Source organism: Andrena cerasifolii, chromosome 7 (genome assembly GCF_050908995.1).
Source record: "Andrena cerasifolii isolate SP2316 chromosome 7, iyAndCera1_principal, whole genome shotgun sequence".
In the NCBI taxonomy this organism is placed as follows: domain Eukaryota; kingdom Metazoa; phylum Arthropoda; class Insecta; order Hymenoptera; family Andrenidae; genus Andrena; species Andrena cerasifolii.
In genome coordinates, this window is record NC_135124.1 from 14,390,936 (window position 1) to 14,409,999 (window position 19,064).

At 48.7% G+C, this 19,064-nt stretch overlaps 3 protein-coding genes and 1 long non-coding RNA gene across 6 annotated transcripts; 2 read left to right on the forward strand and 2 right to left on the reverse strand.

Annotated features, from left to right (window-relative positions):
- The first annotated feature begins 205 nt into the window (after positions 1-205).
- On the forward strand, positions 206-5,359 carry LOC143371562 (glutamyl aminopeptidase). The gene is made up of 16 exons (XM_076816864.1): positions 206-489; positions 580-833; positions 903-1,050; positions 1,114-1,384; positions 1,476-1,744; positions 1,832-1,966; positions 2,063-2,346; positions 2,419-2,507; positions 3,389-3,516; positions 3,596-3,799; positions 3,885-3,964; positions 4,184-4,326; positions 4,398-4,536; positions 4,823-4,936; positions 5,045-5,153; positions 5,210-5,359. The coding sequence occupies exons 1-16, from the start codon at positions 253-255 to the stop codon at positions 5,357-5,359; spliced, it is 2,754 nt and encodes a 917-aa protein (XP_076672979.1). The 5' UTR covers positions 206-252.
- A 401-nt stretch (positions 5,360-5,760) lies between these two features.
- Positions 5,761-13,004, forward strand: LOC143371551 (uncharacterized). Of its 3 annotated transcripts, XM_076816843.1 has the most exons (9): positions 5,761-6,295; positions 6,441-6,631; positions 7,661-7,877; positions 7,945-8,100; positions 10,383-10,672; positions 10,737-10,818; positions 10,887-11,142; positions 11,234-11,531; positions 12,275-13,004. In XM_076816843.1, exons 2-8 carry the CDS (start codon positions 6,462-6,464, stop codon positions 11,482-11,484), a joined length of 1,422 nt encoding a protein of 473 aa, XP_076672958.1. In that variant the 5' UTR covers positions 5,761-6,295; positions 6,441-6,461; the 3' UTR covers positions 11,485-11,531; positions 12,275-13,004. The 3 variants fall into 3 exon arrangements, with proteins under 3 accessions (XP_076672958.1, XP_076672960.1, XP_076672959.1); XM_076816845.1 differs by lacking the exons at positions 10,737-10,818; positions 10,887-11,142; positions 11,234-11,531; positions 12,275-13,004 and adding an exon at positions 8,704-8,862 and having other exon boundaries at positions 10,383-10,478; XM_076816844.1 differs by lacking the exons at positions 10,383-10,672; positions 10,737-10,818; positions 10,887-11,142; positions 11,234-11,531; positions 12,275-13,004 and adding an exon at positions 8,704-8,893.
- On the reverse strand, positions 8,094-8,828 carry LOC143371566 (uncharacterized). Its single transcript, XR_013086043.1, has 3 exons — positions 8,695-8,828; positions 8,446-8,602; positions 8,094-8,362 (listed from the first exon to the last, which is right to left on the reverse strand). It is a non-coding gene; the product is annotated as an uncharacterized LOC143371566 (long non-coding RNA).
- Vgn (vitellogenin) lies at positions 12,341-18,559 on the reverse strand. Its single transcript, XM_076816794.1, has 7 exons — positions 18,400-18,559; positions 17,472-18,193; positions 16,520-17,386; positions 15,358-16,408; positions 13,645-15,270; positions 13,135-13,568; positions 12,341-13,016 (listed from the first exon to the last, which is right to left on the reverse strand). Exons 1-7 carry the CDS (start codon positions 18,470-18,472, stop codon positions 12,450-12,452), a joined length of 5,340 nt encoding a protein of 1,779 aa, XP_076672909.1. The 5' UTR covers positions 18,473-18,559; the 3' UTR covers positions 12,341-12,449.
- Positions 18,560-19,064: the final 505 nt, after the last annotated feature.

Consider the following 19,064-nt stretch of genomic DNA (forward strand, 5'->3'; position numbering starts at 1 on the left):
TGATTTCACCATCCACGAAGTAAGCAGAATGTCCCTCACGAGGCAAAATAATTCCGTCCATGATGTGGCTAACCGAACGGTTCGCTGTAATGCTTGGTCAGTAAGAATTTACTCAAGGCTCTGATCGTCAAATACCACGTGGAGGAGCTTAATCGAAGAAGCTTAAATAAATAAGTCATTTTTCAATCCAACCCTGGCGACACGATAAGGAGCCTCGTCTCTAGACCAAGGAGCCTTTGTCTCCAAAGTAAAATGCTCGACTGGCGATTTATCTTAATTACAACGCTCTTAATGGAGATCAGGGGCTTCCGCGCGATCGCTGGAAATCTTTCCAAGAATAATTTGCTCCGACGTCGCGACCAGTCGATGAAGATCGAGAAACGTCTGCCCGAGGATGTAGTCCCGAGTAACTACGTGATTGCGATTTCACCAGATTTCCAAAGCGACATATTCCACGGGTCCATTCGCATCGACATCAACGTACTCGCGGTTAGTGATTCCAACGCAGCATCGTATTCGAACCTAATTCACCGTTTGTCCAATGCCATCGAAGTGCGACAGTATGGAATTTAATTAAAGGACAGAAATTACATCGTTCTCCACTCGAAGAACCTGTCAATCTCGTCCACGAAGCTATACTCCCGGAAACCGCAGGCGGACGTTCGAATAAAGTCCGTGACCCACGTGGCCAAACGCGAGATGTTAGTCGTTAGAGCGTCTAGAGTCATCCCCTCGGGGGAGTACGTTTTAAAGATGAACTTCAGCGGTGTCTTGACGGGGAAAATGACTGGATTCTATTTGAGCAGTTACGTCGACCTCAGCCACTCTGTCAGGTAACTAATCCCCAACTTCTACCCCTCGGACATTCCGACAGTGGTAGAACAATTCGTCACGTCGCGTAGGAAGCTAGCTGCGACGCAATTCGAGCCACTTTACGCGAGGAATGCGTTCCCCTGCTTCGACGAACCGATCTTCAAAGCTACATTCAATATTCGGATACTTTACTCGGGGCAATCTTTGTACCACGCACTGTCAAACATGCCAGTGACGGTAAGTCGGTACACGCGGAGAATAAACTGCTGCCGAAGGTATTCTAAGGGTAGTTTACCGCAGAAAGTGGATACCACGAAGGACGTCAGCGATTCAAGGGTCGCCTACTTCGATTCTTCGCCACCAATGTCCACGTACCTCGTCGCCTTCATCGTCAGCAACTTGGGGTGCACCGGCTCCACTGTGAAGCTTCTAAACGGAAGGCAGGTCCCGGTGAAGATTTGCGCGAGGCCCATGTACGCGAATAATACGAAATTCGCGCTGAACGTGGCGGTCCAGATGATGGAATTCTACTTGGACATCTTCAAGATCGATTATCCCTTGCCGAAGCTCGGTAGTTGAAACTCGAGCTGTTTAACTTTATTCCTACCCTGCGTCTCTGGCGAACCTCGGGTTTACTGGGGAAATCCTTCGCTGGTGATTAGATCTGGTCGCCGTACCGGACTTCGCTGCCGGAGCCATGGAGAACTGGGGTTTGATCGCGTTCCGCGAGACAGAACTGCTGCGCAGTGAGAGCGACAGTTCTTGCCGCAATATGAGGAGCGTCAGCTTGACGGTGGCCCATGAATTGGCGCACATGTGGTTCGGCAATCTGGTAACCATGAAGTGGTGGAACGATCTGTGGCTGAACGAGGGGTTCGCCACGTACATGGAGCACGCGGCGGTGGACTTTGTTTTCCCCCAGTGGAATCAGGTCTGTCAATCTTGAACTTACGATCGATCGGCCCCGAACAACAAGTTGTCACCGTCCGCGGCAAGTTTCTTTCGTTTCGCGCTCCAGATGGAGAACTTCCCTCTGTACACCAAGCACATCTCCATGAGGCACGACAGCAAGATGCGCGCACGTCCCATCGTCAAGCGCGTCCAGGATCCCGAGGAGATCGAGGAAATGTTCGATCGCATCTCCTATCAGAAAGTATGGTCCTCGAGCTGATTGGGTCGGCCTGAAATTTCCAATAGACGCATGAAAATTGCCTGTTAAACTCAAAGATCGATGTTCCCCGAACACCAGGCCGCAGCAGTGATCAGAATGCTGGAGGATGCGATTGGCAGGCCCAGGTTCCTCCGAGGTGTCCGAAGCTACTTGGACAGATACCAGTTCCGTAACGCTGAATCACGCGACCTGTTCGAGATTCTTGGGAACGGTACCAGCGGCAATATCGACGTCATCGATTTCATGAACTGCTGGACGAGGCTCCCCGGATTCCCAGTGATCACCGTCCGCCAAGACAAGACGGCGTTCCGACTCTCCCAGCGGCGATTCGCGATCAGCAAGAGATTCCACGAAACGCTGGAGTATGTATAAATATGAATACTGTAGATATGGAACGCACAGGTTCCACGGGGAAGTATCGTTTTCGATTGCAGTGGCGGGAGCTGGACCATCCCCATAAAATACGTGACCAGCAGAAGTGACAGCGTGAAGCTCGACTGGTTCCTCGCGAACTTCTCCTGCGGTAATAATTGCGACGCGTAAAAATACAGGGAAATGCATACATCCTGGTCGTAAAACCCTCGGAAATCACACCTACTTTTTCGAACGCCGTTGTCACACTGGGTTAATTTAACCCCGCTAATTTGCAATCAGTTGTTATGTAAAAACTATTCGTTAAATTAAGTCGCAGAAATTCTGAGATAAAGTTTGAACATTGTAGAATATATTGAAAGTTGACATTTAAAGTATCATCATGCTTAAAAAAAATTGCAGGGCCAATTTGACCCAGTGTGACAACCGAGGGTTAAGGTGTTATACCTAGTCAGGAGGCCGAAAAGAGGCGGATGTTTGTGAATTTTTTTTGTAGAAGCGGGAGCATATATTTTTACAGAACTTTTTGCAGTTAAAAGAGCAACATTTAAAGAACATTTGGTAATTTTCTTGTTGAGAAATATTTACGTTTATAATAAAATTACATTCGCAATCCAAGAAGCCTTTTTAAAACGTTGTTTCGGGGCGAGCACTGCCATTCGGAACCAGATTATCTAAAATTAAAGAACAGACAAGATTTCGTTAGTATATTAATGTATCCTCTGAACCACGGAGGGAATTTCCGAAATATTAATTTAAAACCTGAAGTCCTGATTTTTTCACGCAGTGCTCCCCCAAAAACACAACTTTTCAAAGAGGCTTCTTGGATGTCTGTTGTAATTTTATTATAAACCTAAATATTTTTCTACCAAAAAATTATCAAATGTTCTTTAAATGTTGCTCTTTCACCTGCGAAAAGTTTCGTAAAAATATATGCTTCCCTTTTTTCAAAAAAAATTCACAAATATTCGCCTCTCTTCGGCCTCCTGACTAGATATAACCCCTTAATCGAAACCGCTAACCTACTTGCAGTGGAACTGTCGCTGAAGAGGCCAGTGGATTGGATCAAACTGAACCACAAGTCGAACGGCTATTACATCGTGAATTACACGCGGGAGGCTTGGTACACCTTCGGCACGCTACTGTCTCGCGACTATCAAGTATACATTGCGAATTTCAAAGTGGATCTTACAAATCACCTTCCCATCGTCCAATTATCACCGTTTATAATTGCCACAGGCGTTGAGCGCGGCGGACAGGGCAGACTTGTTGCACGACGCTTTTCTTCTAGCGGAAGCCGCTGACTTGTGCTACTGCGTGGTAATGAATCTAACGTCTTATCTGGCGAACGAGACCGCTTATCAGCCGTGGGCTGTGGCCACCGAATGGTTCGGGCAGATGAACAGACTGCTGGACGGGACGAGCGCGTACCGGCGTTTCCAAGTATGTAATTCGCCTCATTGATAGGTTCCTAATCGCACCGAGTCCAATAAGCCTCGATATCTGCTCCCCTGTTCCAAATATCCAGACCTACGCGCAAAGTCTTATCGGCAGGGCATACCACCAAGTCGGATGGCGCGTAGGCGCGGAGGAGTCGTTCGCCAGCAGGTCAGTCCACCTTTAGCAATTACCCGTGCCTCTAATCAACGTATCAATTCTACACAATCCGTCGTAAATCTCGACTAATCGAGTCTTAGTAGTCTTGCCTGTATATAATTGGTGAGCGATTAGAACGTTAACCTCGGGGAGTAGAAGTCTATGAGAGTAGGATATTTGTGAAGGATACGGAGCGTTAACTGAGAAAAAGGTATCTCGATTCGCCCGAAGAGAATTCGGCGTGCTGATACTGAGCGCAGCTTGCAACGTCGGCCACAGGCACTGCTTGGATACCGCGAGCCGGAAGCTGAGGAATTTCCTCCGGAGCGAGGAAGCACTGCCCGCCGATATTCGGTCTATCGTCTATCCGTTCGGTGAGGGGAAAAGCTTCATAAATATTTTCCGCCCGTGCGCCTTTATTATTCACGATAGAATACCGCAATAGGCCTTGTCACGCAGTCGGACGACGTTGGATCAATATTTGAAAATATGTCGCGGCTACTCGCGGGGGAGGCCGACGCGCAGGAAAGGGAACGTCTCATCATTGGGCTGACTGCCGTGCAAGATAAGGACACCCTTAATCGGTTCGTCGATGCGCAATTCAATCGCCGACTAATTGCCCCGCCGGCCACCGAGCGTTCTTCTTCGGCGGCGCCGTTATCTCTCGTGTTATCCGACCGCGTGCCGCTCTCCAATTTATCAGAATCTAATTTACTACGTAGCAAGCGTGTCGCCCATTGTCGCGACGGGGGACCGGCGCAGACTTGCGTCTCATTTGGAGATTGCGCCGCGGCCACACGCAAATTCAAACTTCTCTCCCCCTCCCCTCGTTCAATTACGTACTCCCCTTGTTTCTGTTTCACGGCTTAGATACCTCGAGCGAGCGATCGACGAGAATTTCGTCCGCAAGCAGGACTTCGCTGACGTGCTGATCAAGATCGCCATGAATCCCTCGGGGCTGGACATCGCCTGGAATTTCGTACGGTAGTAATTCTAGGGGAATTTTCTCGGTACACCTGAAATAAAAGATAACGATTCTCGCAATCGTCGCGATCGCCGGAATACCGTGGTGAATAATTAATCGCCTCGTAGATCTCGGTGGGACAGTCTGGTCGGAAAGTACGCGGCGAGTGCTTACACTCTGGGGAAGGCTGTCGTCGTGATCGTCTCGCTGTTTAAAGACCACCAAAAGATGCAGGAGGTAATCGCCCCAGCTTTCAACGTTACAAGAGCAATTGGCAAGGATTTCTTTTGCAGGCTAGGAGCTTCTTCCTGGAGCACCCTGAGCTTAGGGTGACAGAAGGGGCGAAGAGGAACGCCTTGGAGGAGATAGAAAACAGCATCAATTGGCTGGATGCGAATAGGCAGACTATCGAAGAATGGCTGACGGCCCATGGTTTCAATTGAACTCGGGAGCTATTGACTTAAAAAAAAAAGCTGGAGCGTACATATTTTGGCGTCTATTATCGCCCACGATTAATCCAGACAGTGGCCAGCACAGATAGAGAATTCAGATTAAAGTCTTCGCACTTCTGTCATGATACGCGCTCGATATCTTCACGTGAGCGATTCGAATAACAGCGTGTCTTAGCAAACATTCCGCAGACAGCGCGGGGTTATTTATAATGATTCTTAAACGATCCTTGGAGCCACGATGGAGTTTGCAGAATTTCTCAAGCTTCGTCGAACTGAAAACGAATTTCACTAAAAACCTTCCCTCGAAGTCACTCCTAAGTTCAATCGAAATCTCGGAAAGGAATCGCGATCGAGCGCGTTCCCGGCTAAAAGCGGGACCTCGAGATTCCGTGGGCTTCGGATTAACCGCGCGCGCGCTATCTAAAGCCGCCACTCGAAGCGCGCGATTAAATCTCGATGCACGTTGGCCAAATACGTCGACGCGCGTTACCGTCGATCTATCTAATCGCGGTGGCGGCTCGCTCTCCACGAAACGGGCAGAGGAAGAAATCGGCGGGCAGACAATGAGGAGGCGTCGAGACGGGACGTGGTCGTCACGGAAAGCGTCGATCCGCGAGCGTTCGTGCCACAGCCGCGACGCCGCAACTCTTTATCGGGTTTATCGAAATTTCTTTCATTACTCACTAACGATACACCGCCAACCGGCCCTGGTAAACAGCTCCGGGACCACTGTGCTTGCCCGCGCCCGTCTGTCCAACCGATACAGACGATACGTCATCCGTTCGCGAATGGTCCTCCTTGTCCCGCGGCGAAAGTGCTCCAGCGTTCACCAAAGTCGACGCGCGTCGATTTTTGGCAGCGTCCGCGGCACCAGGGACCCGTCGCGAGCTCGCGGCAGCTGAATCGACCCTGACCCAGCCTAGGAAGGTAAGGAGACAAGAAGATCGATGGCTTTCTCCGTTCCATCGATCCCATTCCCATCCGCGTCGCTGTGCTTCTCAGAAGGGATCGATCGTCTCGAGGGATAGCAGATCCGTGCGACATTTACGCGCCGCTCCTCTCTGGATTCCAGTGAGCGTGTCCAGTGTCGAATATGAGCACGGTGGTGCATTACGCGTTGGTGGCCTTCTGGGAGAGGTCGGGATGCAAGATCGTGGCTGATTATCCAGCGAAGCAGGATCCAGCGCACAGGGCGATCGCGTTGAGCACGGTGGATGGACTGAAGTCGGTGGAGAACGATAAGATCAGCCTCGATCGGGGCAAGTAAGAGCGTGCACATTGATTGTGGCTTGATTTAAGAGAAGAGATTATGAAACTGCAAGAGTTCCTATTAGATCGTTAGATGGATCATTGATCCGAACGATTTCCGAATCTCCACGCTTTGGGGAGTAATTTTTCCCTTGAGGTAAACGCTTCGGGCTTGCCGCTGTTATCGTGGCATTCCAATTTCGCGTATACAGTGACTCGCATTAATATTTGGACACTTTTTAAAATCGCATAACTTTTTTAGAATTGGTCCAAACAACTTGAGTTTTTTTGAGAAGCTAGAAGGATTAGTTTGCTAACTGATGCGTTTCGTCGTTTTGAAAAAAAATGTATTTGGTTGGAATAGCGAAAAGAATAGTAAAGGTCGATTTTTAAACTTTTTTTGTGAGCTTGTAATGAAAATTAAAAAAAAACGTTTAAAAATTGCTGATTTCGGGAATTTTCGCGATTCTACAAACGGGTTTGTCTGAATTTTCATTACAAGCTCACAAAAAAAGTTTAAAAATCGACCTTTACTATTTTTTTCGCTATTCCGACCAAATACATTTTTTTTCAAAACGACGAAACGCGTCAGTTAGCAAACTAATCCTTCTAGCTTCTCAAAAAAACTCAAGTCGTTTGGACCAATTCTAAAAAAGTTATGCGATTTTAAAGAGTGTTCGAATCTGAATGCGAGTCACTGTACCTATGTTTGCTGGTGTTGATAACGGTTTCGTTATCGGTGCCAAATTCTCCTACGATTTTGTTTTTAAATGATACGGGATGACGTTCCTTATTTTCGAACCCTTTGAAATTCAGCTCGAAGTGGTAACCAATGGGAAATTAATTATTTAACTATTTTCACGAGCTGTCCCACGTGCCCCTGTGTATTCTAGTGGAACAGAGAGGTATTGCAAGAATTTAAAGTTCGTACAAAGTCTCTCTACTTCTCCAAGATACCCACTAACTCTAGGACAACGTACACAATGCCCATTGGAGAGCGACTCCTTCTGAATTTTATTGTCTAGAGACGTTGCTCCTCCTCAGGTACACCGTACACGTGCTGATCGGCGAGCTCCACTACGTCTGTCTGACCACAAAATCGGACTGCCCCTCGTTGGCAACCAGGCTGGAGTCCTGTTCCCAGGTGTTCCTGGAACGGCTGCGAAACATTTACAGAGAGCTACCAATCCTGGCCGATCTGTCGCGGGATCTGCGCAATCTGGCCGTCATAGACCTCTCCAAGCCGCTGAGGAAGATGGTCGTACGTTCGACGGTCTTCGAATCCACACCGCCGGCTGCGACGGAGATTTAAACGATTGCGATTTCAGGAGGAGTACAATCAGCAGGAGAGCGAGGCGATCCCGCGGTTGGAGGGCGAGTTGGCGGAGATTCGGAAGGCGCTGATGGATGGAGTGCAGAAGCTGATCGACAGGGGCCAGAGGCTGGACGAGCTGGTGCGAAAGACTCAGAGCCTTCAGATCATGGTAAATGGATCCCCGAATCAATTTGCACGTCCCTTTCCTAGGACTGGACAATCTGGAAGTGGCGGTAAATCAAACTGTTTAGTCACTCATGTTGAATGCAACGCAGGCTTGCAGTGAAATCGCGAGTGAAAAGAATCTCCATTCAACTGCCAGGGATTCGTAGCCGCCCGTCTTGCAAATACGACCCCAGCCCAGCGGCGTCCAAATCATTTATTTCCCGCGAGGGTAACGCGTGGAGATTGCGCTCTTTTATTTATAAACCCTGAAGAAGATACGGTCGCCATTAATTATGCCGGTATCGTGGCGCGATTAACGAGTAGCGTATTTTTTACTAATAAAACACACTGGTGTGTGGGCTATAGCGCTTCATTGTTTCGATGTCGATTCGCTCCGAATTCTACGAAGAGAATTCGCGAGCATCGTATGGAACTTTCCGCTGCGCTCTAAACCGAATCCTTAATGATTCCCGGCTCCGAAGCCGCTGAAGACTTCTAGCCACCTTCTGGAAAGTGATTTCAGCAGAGAATCAAGGATGCACTTGGTCCTACCCATTCCGTCCCACGGTTTTCAGCGAAAGACTGACTCAGTGCTTACTCTGTGCAGTCCCGAAAGGACTTCCACGTGGCGGCGAGGACGTCTCAGAAGAAGAAGAACGTGGTGATGGCGACGTTGGCGGCGGCCTTCATGTGCATCTCCACGTCCCTCTTCGTCTTCCTGCTGTACGTTGGGGTCCTCTGATCGTGGCGTCGTTTGCGCAGAAATGTACGATCGAATAAATTATTTATTGCCCCTCCCTTTGAACTCCTTGTCTCGCTGGGACCGCTGCCCGTTCCCTGCGAAGCTGCCGTTGAAAGAAACAACAGCACTGGATTCAATAAATCGTGCACTAGGCCGCGTGTACAACGCTGTTCGCTGAAGTATCGATTCATTCGGCGGAAGCTTCGCGTCAACATTCGCACAACGATTTTGGATAAGAATAATAATACCCAGGCGCAAAAGTATCCGCGGCGATGGCGTCGGTGATGAGATTTATAGCGGACCCCCTGGATCTTCAAGAGGAGATCAAGCGCAGGGACGACCTCGCGGAATCGATTAGACGCGAGCGTTTCGTCGTGGCTCGGAGAATACAGGTTAACAAGGCCGCCTATCGATAACCTGGATATGATGTCGCGAGAAAAGAGCCGAGTTTTTCCACGAGATTTCGAGTGCGCGGCGAACACGCGAATGATAACCCCGCGAGCTCTCGATAGCGGCAGCTAATGATAGAGGCTCGAGTGTCGTAACGGTAGAACCGTTTCGCGGCGATATCGATTGTTTGAGGTCAAGATCGTGACACAATAGCTCGCTCGCGATTCGCCCCAGCTACCCTCGCGTCTTCCTCCCACCGGACTTCGAATTTCGCGCGCGAGCAACCGCCCCCTTTCACCCTGCCAATCCAATTCTCACGCCCAGACAGACGAGCCATCGATTCTGATCAATCGCCACTCCACCGGCGCACCCCGTCATTTCGCAGAGGGTGGATCGTTCGCGGGGCCAATTCTCACGGTCGAGATTCGGTTAAACTCTCCGATGGCACCGCTGGAGAAGCCCGTTCGCCTGTTCAACCTGCAGGCACATCCTCGCGCTGGATCTGGCTCCAGCAGTTTTAGTGGACTTCAGTTTTGATGAACTTCAATTATCCTCTTGACTCTCGCACTCGCTCGCTAAACCCTTGGCGAGATCGATCCTCGCGCTCGAGGTTCGGCCAAATCCCGACGGGTCCGACTTCACCTCACTCTTTTAAGTGCTCAACTCGAAGCTTCGGGGTCAAGATTCAGTCGGATGCTAATAATTTTACCAAGCTTCGATTTTAATAGGCTTCGGCGCGCTGCCCTCGACTCTACTTCTCGCATGAACTCCAATTTTTGTAGGAATTATTGTGGATTCGTTTTTCGTAGAGGTCTATTTCTCTGAATTTAGGCGAATAGTCCTTAGCTTTCATCTGCGCACACATCTGTAACCGTAACAACGCGTCTAGCTTAAAAAGAGAACTCCTCAGCCCGACCTGATGTTCAGTAGAGTGTTAGGTACAGGGCAATTGAACCGAATTAAAGCAGACAAATTTCCAAACTCTTTCAAACGATTATGTGGCCGATGTAAACGTCGTATCGAGTCCCTTGGAAATTATTTTAAAGGAAACAAATAAGAAGTTTGCTTCTTGTGTGTTAGCATTTTCTATTCTTTAACAGCCTCATTATTTTCTTGCCGCACCGTGTAGTTGGTATTTTGGTTGCCGGTTTTAGGCATGGATCAGGGGTATCCTCACTAGAAATCATTTTCGGCTGCTGCGCGAATCCGCCACCACCATTCAGCGTCATTGGCGTGGCTACTGGGTGAGGATCAATATTGATCTGTACCTAGTGGAGCGTGTTCATCAGATGTGGCAGGATTATTACGATCGAATGGCGACGAGGATCCAGGCGTTGTGGCGCGGTTACTGGTTCAGGAAGACTGTCCTTGATCTGCCGAAGATGAGGCGGTGGTTGGAGACTGTTTATGCGAAGAACGAAGAGACTGTGAAGGATATGAAGAAGTGAGTGTTTCCTAGTGTGGAGGCCTCGGATCATGTCATTTACATGTATTCTTTGTGGGCTTAGGTTCAGGCAGTACGAGATGGAGTATGCCGCAGCTGTTTTGGAGCACGAATCGATGCAGTGGATACTATTTATTCTGTTTAAAGTGCGTCTATGCCTCGGAATCTTGTGTGCCCTGCAAATCGAAAGTTGATTCGAATTTTATCGTCGTAGCTGCATCACTTGCTGAGAACGAAACAGCGACCAGGCGTGATCACTAGAATTGATAAGACCCGCTTCACCTTCATCGAAGACATGCTGAGGTGTCTCAAGTACAGATATTACGCGCGCGACAAGATCACTTGCGAGGATTGCGAAATAGACCCCAAGCCTTCGTTAATCTTCCGCGGTACCTGCTACGAGAGATGCGAGAGAGAAATTCGAGAGATCGAGAGGAGTTTGGAGGCTGGTGTTGCGTCGATATTTAGAAGTATGATCCTCTTATAACAAAACGCTATTCTTCCTTCGTGTCAGCATGTAATAGGAAAACTTTATAAGGTCTAAAATTCTAAAATATCTAGGCGAACCGTTCGAGGAGCACGAGAAAATGATACGCAAATTTAACCAAGTCTACCAAGAAGCATCTCTACATCACAGCTACGAAGCAACCTGTCCACCCGATGCGTTAACAAAACAGGGCCAGGAAATACAGACTTGCAATTGTCCGACACTTCGAGCCAACCAACTTTACGACGAAATAAAAACGATGGATTGTTACCTACATCAGCTTCACCTGAAATGCCCTGTTCACGATATTACAGTTTCAATATGATTGCCACCTTTTCCCTACTGTCACCAGAAAGGTATAAAATTTAGGGGGTCATGCTCAGTCAGGAGGCCGAAAAAAAGGGTGGTCTTTGGAAATTTTTTACTCAAAAGCTATAACACATTTCTCAAAAAATCTTTTTTCCTTTCAAGGATTGCATTTAGTACCGTGCATCGTATTTTTTTCATTTAAAAATATTTATCAATAACTAAGTTATTGTCCATCACTCGGAGGCTCTCTCAATAAAAAGGCTTCTGCGGTGACCACTGCTGCTCGAAAATCGATCATCTGAAATAAAAAATTCAAAGAATTTACTTATTATATTATATTATCTAGTATTTGAACGAAGGATTTCTTTATCCGATGCTTAGTTTTCTTTTAATTGACGACAATCAGGCACGATTTATGATAAAAATGGAAAATTGATTAGATAAAATTGATCTTTTATTTTAAACATCAGCCATTTTTTCCCAAATCAGTATTTCGAAAAATCCTTCGTTCAAATACTAGATAATATAATATAATAAGTAAATTCTTTTGAATTTTTTATTTCAGATGATCGACTTTCGAGCAGCAGTGGTCACCGCAGAAGCCTTTTTTTTAGAGAACCTTCGAGTGATGGACCATAACTTAGTTATTGATAAATATTTTTAAATAAAAAAATTACGATGCACGGTACTAGATGCAATCCTTAAGAGGAAAAAAGATTTTTTGAGAAATGTGTTATAGCTTTTGAGTAAAAAATTTCCAAATCCACCCTTTTTCGGCCTCCTGACTGTGCATGACCCCCTAAGAGGAAAGTAAAGCCATTCGCTGAAGGATTAGGCAGGGGATTCAGATAAAGTGTACCACCACACAGGAGTATTGAAAACGGTGTACTTTATTAATACACATTGCGTCAGGTGCTAACATATAAAAGGAAGGGGTAAACTACGTAATGACTACATTAATTACTATCAGGTACGCGGAAATTACGCTTGGCAAGCCACAGGTACGCTGATGGTTCGCGACATGGAGACGGTCTTCTGGCTAAGGTCAGGGTTGGCGCCCTTCTCGATCCTCTTCTTCATGTTCAGCGACGCCGCGTTCCTATCCATACAGTGGAACTGGTAGTTCTTGTCCCTCGTCTCGGTGGCGGTGTGACTAGACGCGCAGGACACCACTGGGCGCATGGAGAAGCAGATCTTGTCGTCGACCTCGATCACTTTGGTCCTGTGGAACATGCCGTGTCTCTCGCCCTGCTTTTCACCTTGATGGTAGCCCCACTTCTGCTCCGCAGCATTCAGTCGGCCGGCATCGACGTCACTGATCACGTTGCCCTGACGGAACCTTTGCTGGCCAGAGCAGTCTTTGCGGTTGGCTTGCTCGGCGTTCTCCAGGGCCTCTCCTTCGCACTGCTCGTTGATGAGCGCGTAAGAGCCGATGAAGAGCTCGGGCTTGTTGAGGAAGCAGCTCCTGGGTCCCACGAAGTCGTTGGTCGCGTCCCCGTCGAAGTTTCCACAGAGACCGCGGATCGAGCTGCGGTACTGGTCGGTTGTCTGTGAACGGGTTTCATTTTATGGTTATCACGAAACAATAGCCTTCAATGCTCTAGCGAATTAGGGAGAAGGGGAAGTGAATAGTTTCGGAGGTTTAGTTCATAAGCTATCCTCTTACCTGGATCAGAATGCGCGCTCCATCGTAGACAAGTTCCAAGTCGTATTTCTCAGATACTACGCTAATGGTGTTGTCTGGAAGCCTGTTGATCTGGAAGACCACCTCGCCGGCATGCTCCTCATAGTGGCTCACGACTTGGGACAAGTCAACCTTCTTGCCATCCAATCTGACCTCGGGCTGAGAATCAGTTGGCAGAAGCTTGATCTCTTGGTTGCCAATCAGGATCTTCACCTCCTTCTCTCCGCTCTCGGTCTCTCGGCTGACGATACTCAACCTCTCGTCCTCGGGGATCCTAAGCTTCTCATCGCGGTTCTCGGGATTCAACTTCGGATAGGTAGTCATGACGACGTGCCAGCAATTGCCGAGTCTCAGAGGGTAGCTCTTGCCATCGAAGGTCTCAGCTCGCGTCTTGTCCAGTACGCAAGTACCTGAAACTGAGAAATGGCGACCAGTCAGGCTTACAAGTCCAGTGCTCCTCCCTATGCTTTATCCATCATCCAGAATACTCACGCGCTATGTCGTCGGGTGTTCTTTCCTCAGTGGTGCCTACAATATCGTCAGCGGTGATTTGAGCTAACCCAACCTTAACCAAGTCCAAGTCCTTGAACGTGGCGTCCATGCTCGCAGTGTGCAGAGTCACCTGACCCGATTCCAGATCCTCGGAAAGCTTAGCCTCGAAGTCGACCTTGCGTTTACCGGCGTTCTTTGGCTTCAGGATGTTTATCTGCGCGCTCAGGAACTCCGTGTCGTCAAGCATGTGAACACCTGCCTCGAGCAGTTTTTGTACGTAGTTAGCCTCAGTGTCCATGGAGAACTCCAGTACGTCCGTAGTCGCGGCAAGATCTGCAGCGTTCTGGCAGGCTTGAACGATCTTGTTGCCCTGCTTCATCTGTTCCTTGCACGCCTTCACCAACTTGGAGCCTCTGATCTTTTCCTTCATATTATCGCTCTGCACGGCTTGTCCCTTGATGTTAATCTGATCGCTTTCGCTGCAGGACTTTCCATAACGAACGTCGATGTCGAACTCCGTCTTGGGTTCAGACTGGCTCACCTGGTCGTAGCGTAGAATGGGATTCAAATTAGACGCGGCTTGAGAGGCTGCGCACATTTCGAGCTTAATGTCTTTTTTGGGCATCTGTATAAGCCAGTGGGCGAGCAGTCGTCCTTTGTTCTCGACGTTGCTGCTGGACCAGGCGAGGGTCAGCGCGCTGCGGCTCTGGTATTCACCAGGCACTTGAAGCTGCAACTCCACTACATCCGATTCAGCCGACCTTATGCCCTTGATTGCCTCCTCCATGAATTGATTCCTGCGTTCCTCACTGTTTACATCGTTATTAGACGGTGCAACAGCTCTCGCGGTTGGGGTCCATTCTTCAGAATTCTCTGAGCCAGGTTTAGCGATCATGGAGTCGTAGAAGACGGAGAAGGTGATTGGTTCCTTCTGTTCCTTCTCGAGGTTCATGAATAGGTCGGCCTTGCGGTACTTGTCGTTGTCCACGGACCACGGGGACACGAAGTTCATCCACCCGTTCTCGGAGTTCAAATTCAGGAACTTATCGTTCGACTTGTCAGATTCTATATCTAGTTTGAAGGTTGCAATATCCCTCATTGGAAGCACAGTGGATTGGCTCTGGACTTCATCGATCTCCACCTTCTGCGTGCTCTTCTCCGTGAGCAGAGGGCGCATGTTCAGGATGTTGTGGCTGGAAGTGTAGGGAACGACGCTGTAGTGGATCAGCTTCGCCTTTTCCGCGCCCTTCAGGGGCCAAACCTTCAGCTGCACGTTGCTCTTCACGCGGTTTATGTCCAGGGCGAGCCTGACCGGTGCGAAGGCCTGGAAATTCATGTCGATGCCAGCGACGAAGTGCTGGTTGTCGAACGGAGCGACGAAACCGACTCTTCCTTGGATCTTCTTCGAGTAGAGCAGACGCACGTCCGCCTTCGCGTTCACGTTCAAGTCACGATCGAATTGGAGCTGGCTGTTACCGCTGATCTTGTACAAAATGGGCTCCTTGAAAGTGTAGACGAATGGCAGACCAGTCTCAGTAGGGAAGCTCACAGTGATCTCGTAGGACATCAGCTTGTTCAAGTTGACATAGCCACCGTTCTTCAGGGCCATCGCGTGATTCGCCAACACTGAAACGATTCAGAGAAAATCGTACACCATTCTTTCCCTGCGTTGCAGCAGGAATTAATTAATCATTAATCATTATCAATACTCACGCGTTGGAATCTTCTGGAGGGCTTGGTTATCGAAAGGCCAGAAGCGCGAGGTGAATTTAGAGTTCCACAGAAGATTTCCTTCGAATGGAATAGGCTCGTCCGGAATGATGTTCAATTCCTCGGCGATCTTCTCCGTTGCCGTTCGCCCAGACCGCTCTTTGTTGTTGCTGCTCTTGAGGAGCATGTCGAGCACAGGCTTCACGTTAGAGAGCATGGCCTTGATCTCGGTCGGTGGTGTCTTGAAGTCGCCGTAGGAGGCGAACAATCCAAGGTACAGAGCACGAGGGAACAGGCTGTCGTCGCTGCCGATGTAGTTGAAGATCAATCGCCGCATCAGGTTCTGCTTCTCGATGATCATGTCGTAGGCGGTGCCGTGAGAGTAGTAGTAGCTGTAATCGGCGGGGCTCAACAGGTGCATGGCGGCACGGGCTTTCCTAGCCAAGTCCATGGAGTCGGGGTTGGTCAGCTCAGCCATGCTCCGGATGCTGGACTTGACAGCGGAGTTGACCTGCTTGTTGGTATCGTAGTTGGTGAAGTCTGCAATTCTCTGCAGCATGCTCAGAGGCGGGTTGGTCCTCATCAGAAGGAAGACAGCGGTGCATCGCACTTCGTGAGCCTCCATGGTGTTCATGTAGATCTTGTAGAGGACAGAGCGGACCAGTTGCGGGTTTGTGTCGACTAGCTTACCCAGGGAAGCCACCATCATCGTTCTCTGGAATACGGACACTTGCTCCTTTCCTTCCAGGTAAGGCTCGAACACAGCCAGGATCTTGGGGTGGCCGGTGTTACCGAGCGCCAGGATGTATGTTTGGATCCGTGGGCTGTTGCCGTCCTTGATCGCGTTCCTCAGCTCTCGCGCTAGATATGGGATGTACTCTTCGGTGATGGCTGTGTCGTCTTTCGAGACCATGCGGCCGAAAGTGTGCACGGGGTAACGGTTGTGGCGCGTATTCCTGTTGATCTGCGCGAGACGTGTCAACTCGGTGAACGACAGGATCGCAGTGCTGTTCAGGAACGGCTCGTTCATCACTTTACGGTCGGTTGCCAGGTCCTGTGAAACACAATTCGTCAGTGTGAGCAGGATACATTTAAATGCTTCAATTATAGTTGGCGAAGAAACTGAAATAAGCTTCATAGGACCCAAATTCTAAATGACACTTACGAAGAGCGCCCTGATGTATTCGGCGGTAGGTGTGCGTGCGTTCTTCGGGATCCTCGAGACGATGTCAGCCGCCTCCAAGCCCACGACGTCGTTCTTCTCGATCCAGTCCTTGATGGTTAACAGAGCCGGTCCAGTGCCAGCCTCGGTGATGGCGTCTCTGAACACTGCCCAAGCGTTCTGCTTGGCGGCCTGGGCCCTGTCGTTCGATTTCAAGTCGTTGTGCCCGATGCGTATGTTCTTCTCGACCTCCATAATCTGCCTCCTGCTCATGATGCGGATCAAGCTGCTCAGGATGGTGAACTTCTCGAGCGTCTCTTGGGCGGGCATGTTGCTGGGGTCCTCGATCTCATTGGACATTTCGGAGACCAGCTGCTTGGTGGCTTTGACCAGATCGACCTGACCAGACTTGCCGATGAATTTGCCTTTGTAGCCGATGAAGTTTGGCAGCAGAGGATTCTGAGGGGGGTCCTCCAACGTGGGTTTTGGTTGCCAGAACGTGTTCTCCTCGCTGTTGGAAGCGCTGTCGGAGCTAGAGCAACCCTTGCTGGAACCCGAGCAGTCAGAGGTGCGAACTTCGTTGGAGTTCAGGGCTTCGATAGGCCTGGAAACTCTGCGTTCCTCATTGTCAGAGAACGGGTTGTTGTAGATGTAGACCAGATTTCCAGTGGATTCAGGGTTCCTTGGCGAGGACAGAGAATTCGAGATCCTGTGCATGTTTTGCAGGGTCAGGTTCATTTTGCTGATCACGATGCCGTTCTGGTATTCGTAGAACCTGGGGGTGACGAACATGTGGGTGGTGGTCACTGACGATTGGATGGCGAAATGTTTCAGCTTTCCTGAGATGATGATCCTGCTGGAGGAGGATTTCTGAAACAATGACAATTAAGATGACGTTATTAGTGTGATCCTATTAATTTCTATCTGATGCTTCGGTACACCGAGCGTCACTAACCGATAGCAATTTGCCGTTCTCCTTGGTGCGAGCTTCCCAGTCAGTGTGGCCGGTGATACCGAAGTGGTAGGCCATCCTCTGGTCACACTTGTTGAAGTTCTTCGTCTTGATGATGTCGAGGTGCTGTCCCTCGCCCTTCAAGTGAGGCATGGGCACCAATTCGGGCTTGGCGTGGACCATATGGTCTGGCAGAGGTGTGATGTCGTAAAGGACCTCGCACTTTCCGCCCACGGAGTCTTCCATGGCCTTGAACGTGCCGTAAGACTCGTCATCGTCTGGAACTTGAACACTCCTGTCCCTGATGGCGTTCTCGCCCTGGGTGTCCACTTGCAGCTGACTGACGATGCTCTTCAGCAAGTTCACCTCCCAGGTGGGGATGCTCTTGTCGACGATCAGGTCCCGGATTACTCCGTGTTTTACCTTTATCTCGAACGGCTTCTCAGTGATCGGCAGCTCGCGGAGCTCCAGCATCTGATCGGAGATCTGCGAGTCCCAGCCGTTGGGCAGCTTCATGTGTATCTTGGCGTACTCGCCCTTCGACACTTTCGCCACCAACGTGCTGGGATCCTTCGCTTGCACTGTCAACAACCCCTTCAACACGATACCGCTGTACTGGTCGGATAGCTTGTCCAAGCTGGTCAAGGTGCGACTGCGTACCAGGTAGGTGTATTCGCTGCCGACTTTCCAACCATGTTGGAAGTCGTTGGCTGAGACTGTGCCCGCTGCAAAGACACCGCAATTTACAATTAGTAATGCTTCTGTATTTAATTGGTGGTATTAAAATATTACTGAAGTACTTAGGGTCTAATGCTTTTCTGACTTAAGGAAGCTTAATTTTGAATTCAAGTGTCTTTTGGGAAATATTAAAATTAAGGTCTGATGCGAGTGGATACGTCCAGTCTGACCAGAATTGTCAATGTCTACTTACCAAGCACTAAGAGGGTCAGAGGTAGCCACATGTTGAAAGCCGTAGACAACCAGAAAGTGACACTGGACCTCATCGACTGTCCAGTATTTATACGCTACATTGTGTCAAATCAGCGAAATCAATTATCAATAGAGTGCTTTCATAAGCTTGTTATAGCGACAGAATCGTGTGTCACCCTGTTTTAAGGTCTTGAACTATTCGTCTTACTGATAAACGGCAATCGGATCAAGCAGGTCAACTCAAACAATCAGATGCCACTGTTTTACACGAAATCCCACGACACTCCCCAAACTATCTGTTTTATTTATTTTTAACCCTTCGTTGACACTGTGGGTGGGAGCCACTCATAAGCAGATTTTTACCTTCTGTACCTTCTATATGCCAAATAAATTTCGTTTTCTCCAAACACGACTAATAAACTATTTTTTCTCTCAAAATATTAAATCTGAACAACAACCCTGTAATTTTTTAGCTTCTAATATTGAAATTTGTAAAACTTACAATTTTTTAAAGATTTTCTTCGTTTTTCTCGACATATGGTAATCTAGAATTTTTCCACAAAAACTGTGATAAAATTTCAATAAAAAAACTATTGGAATACATTCTAGAGACCTTGAAAATTACCCATTATTTTTTTCATAACGATTGAATTCTTTAGATGAGAA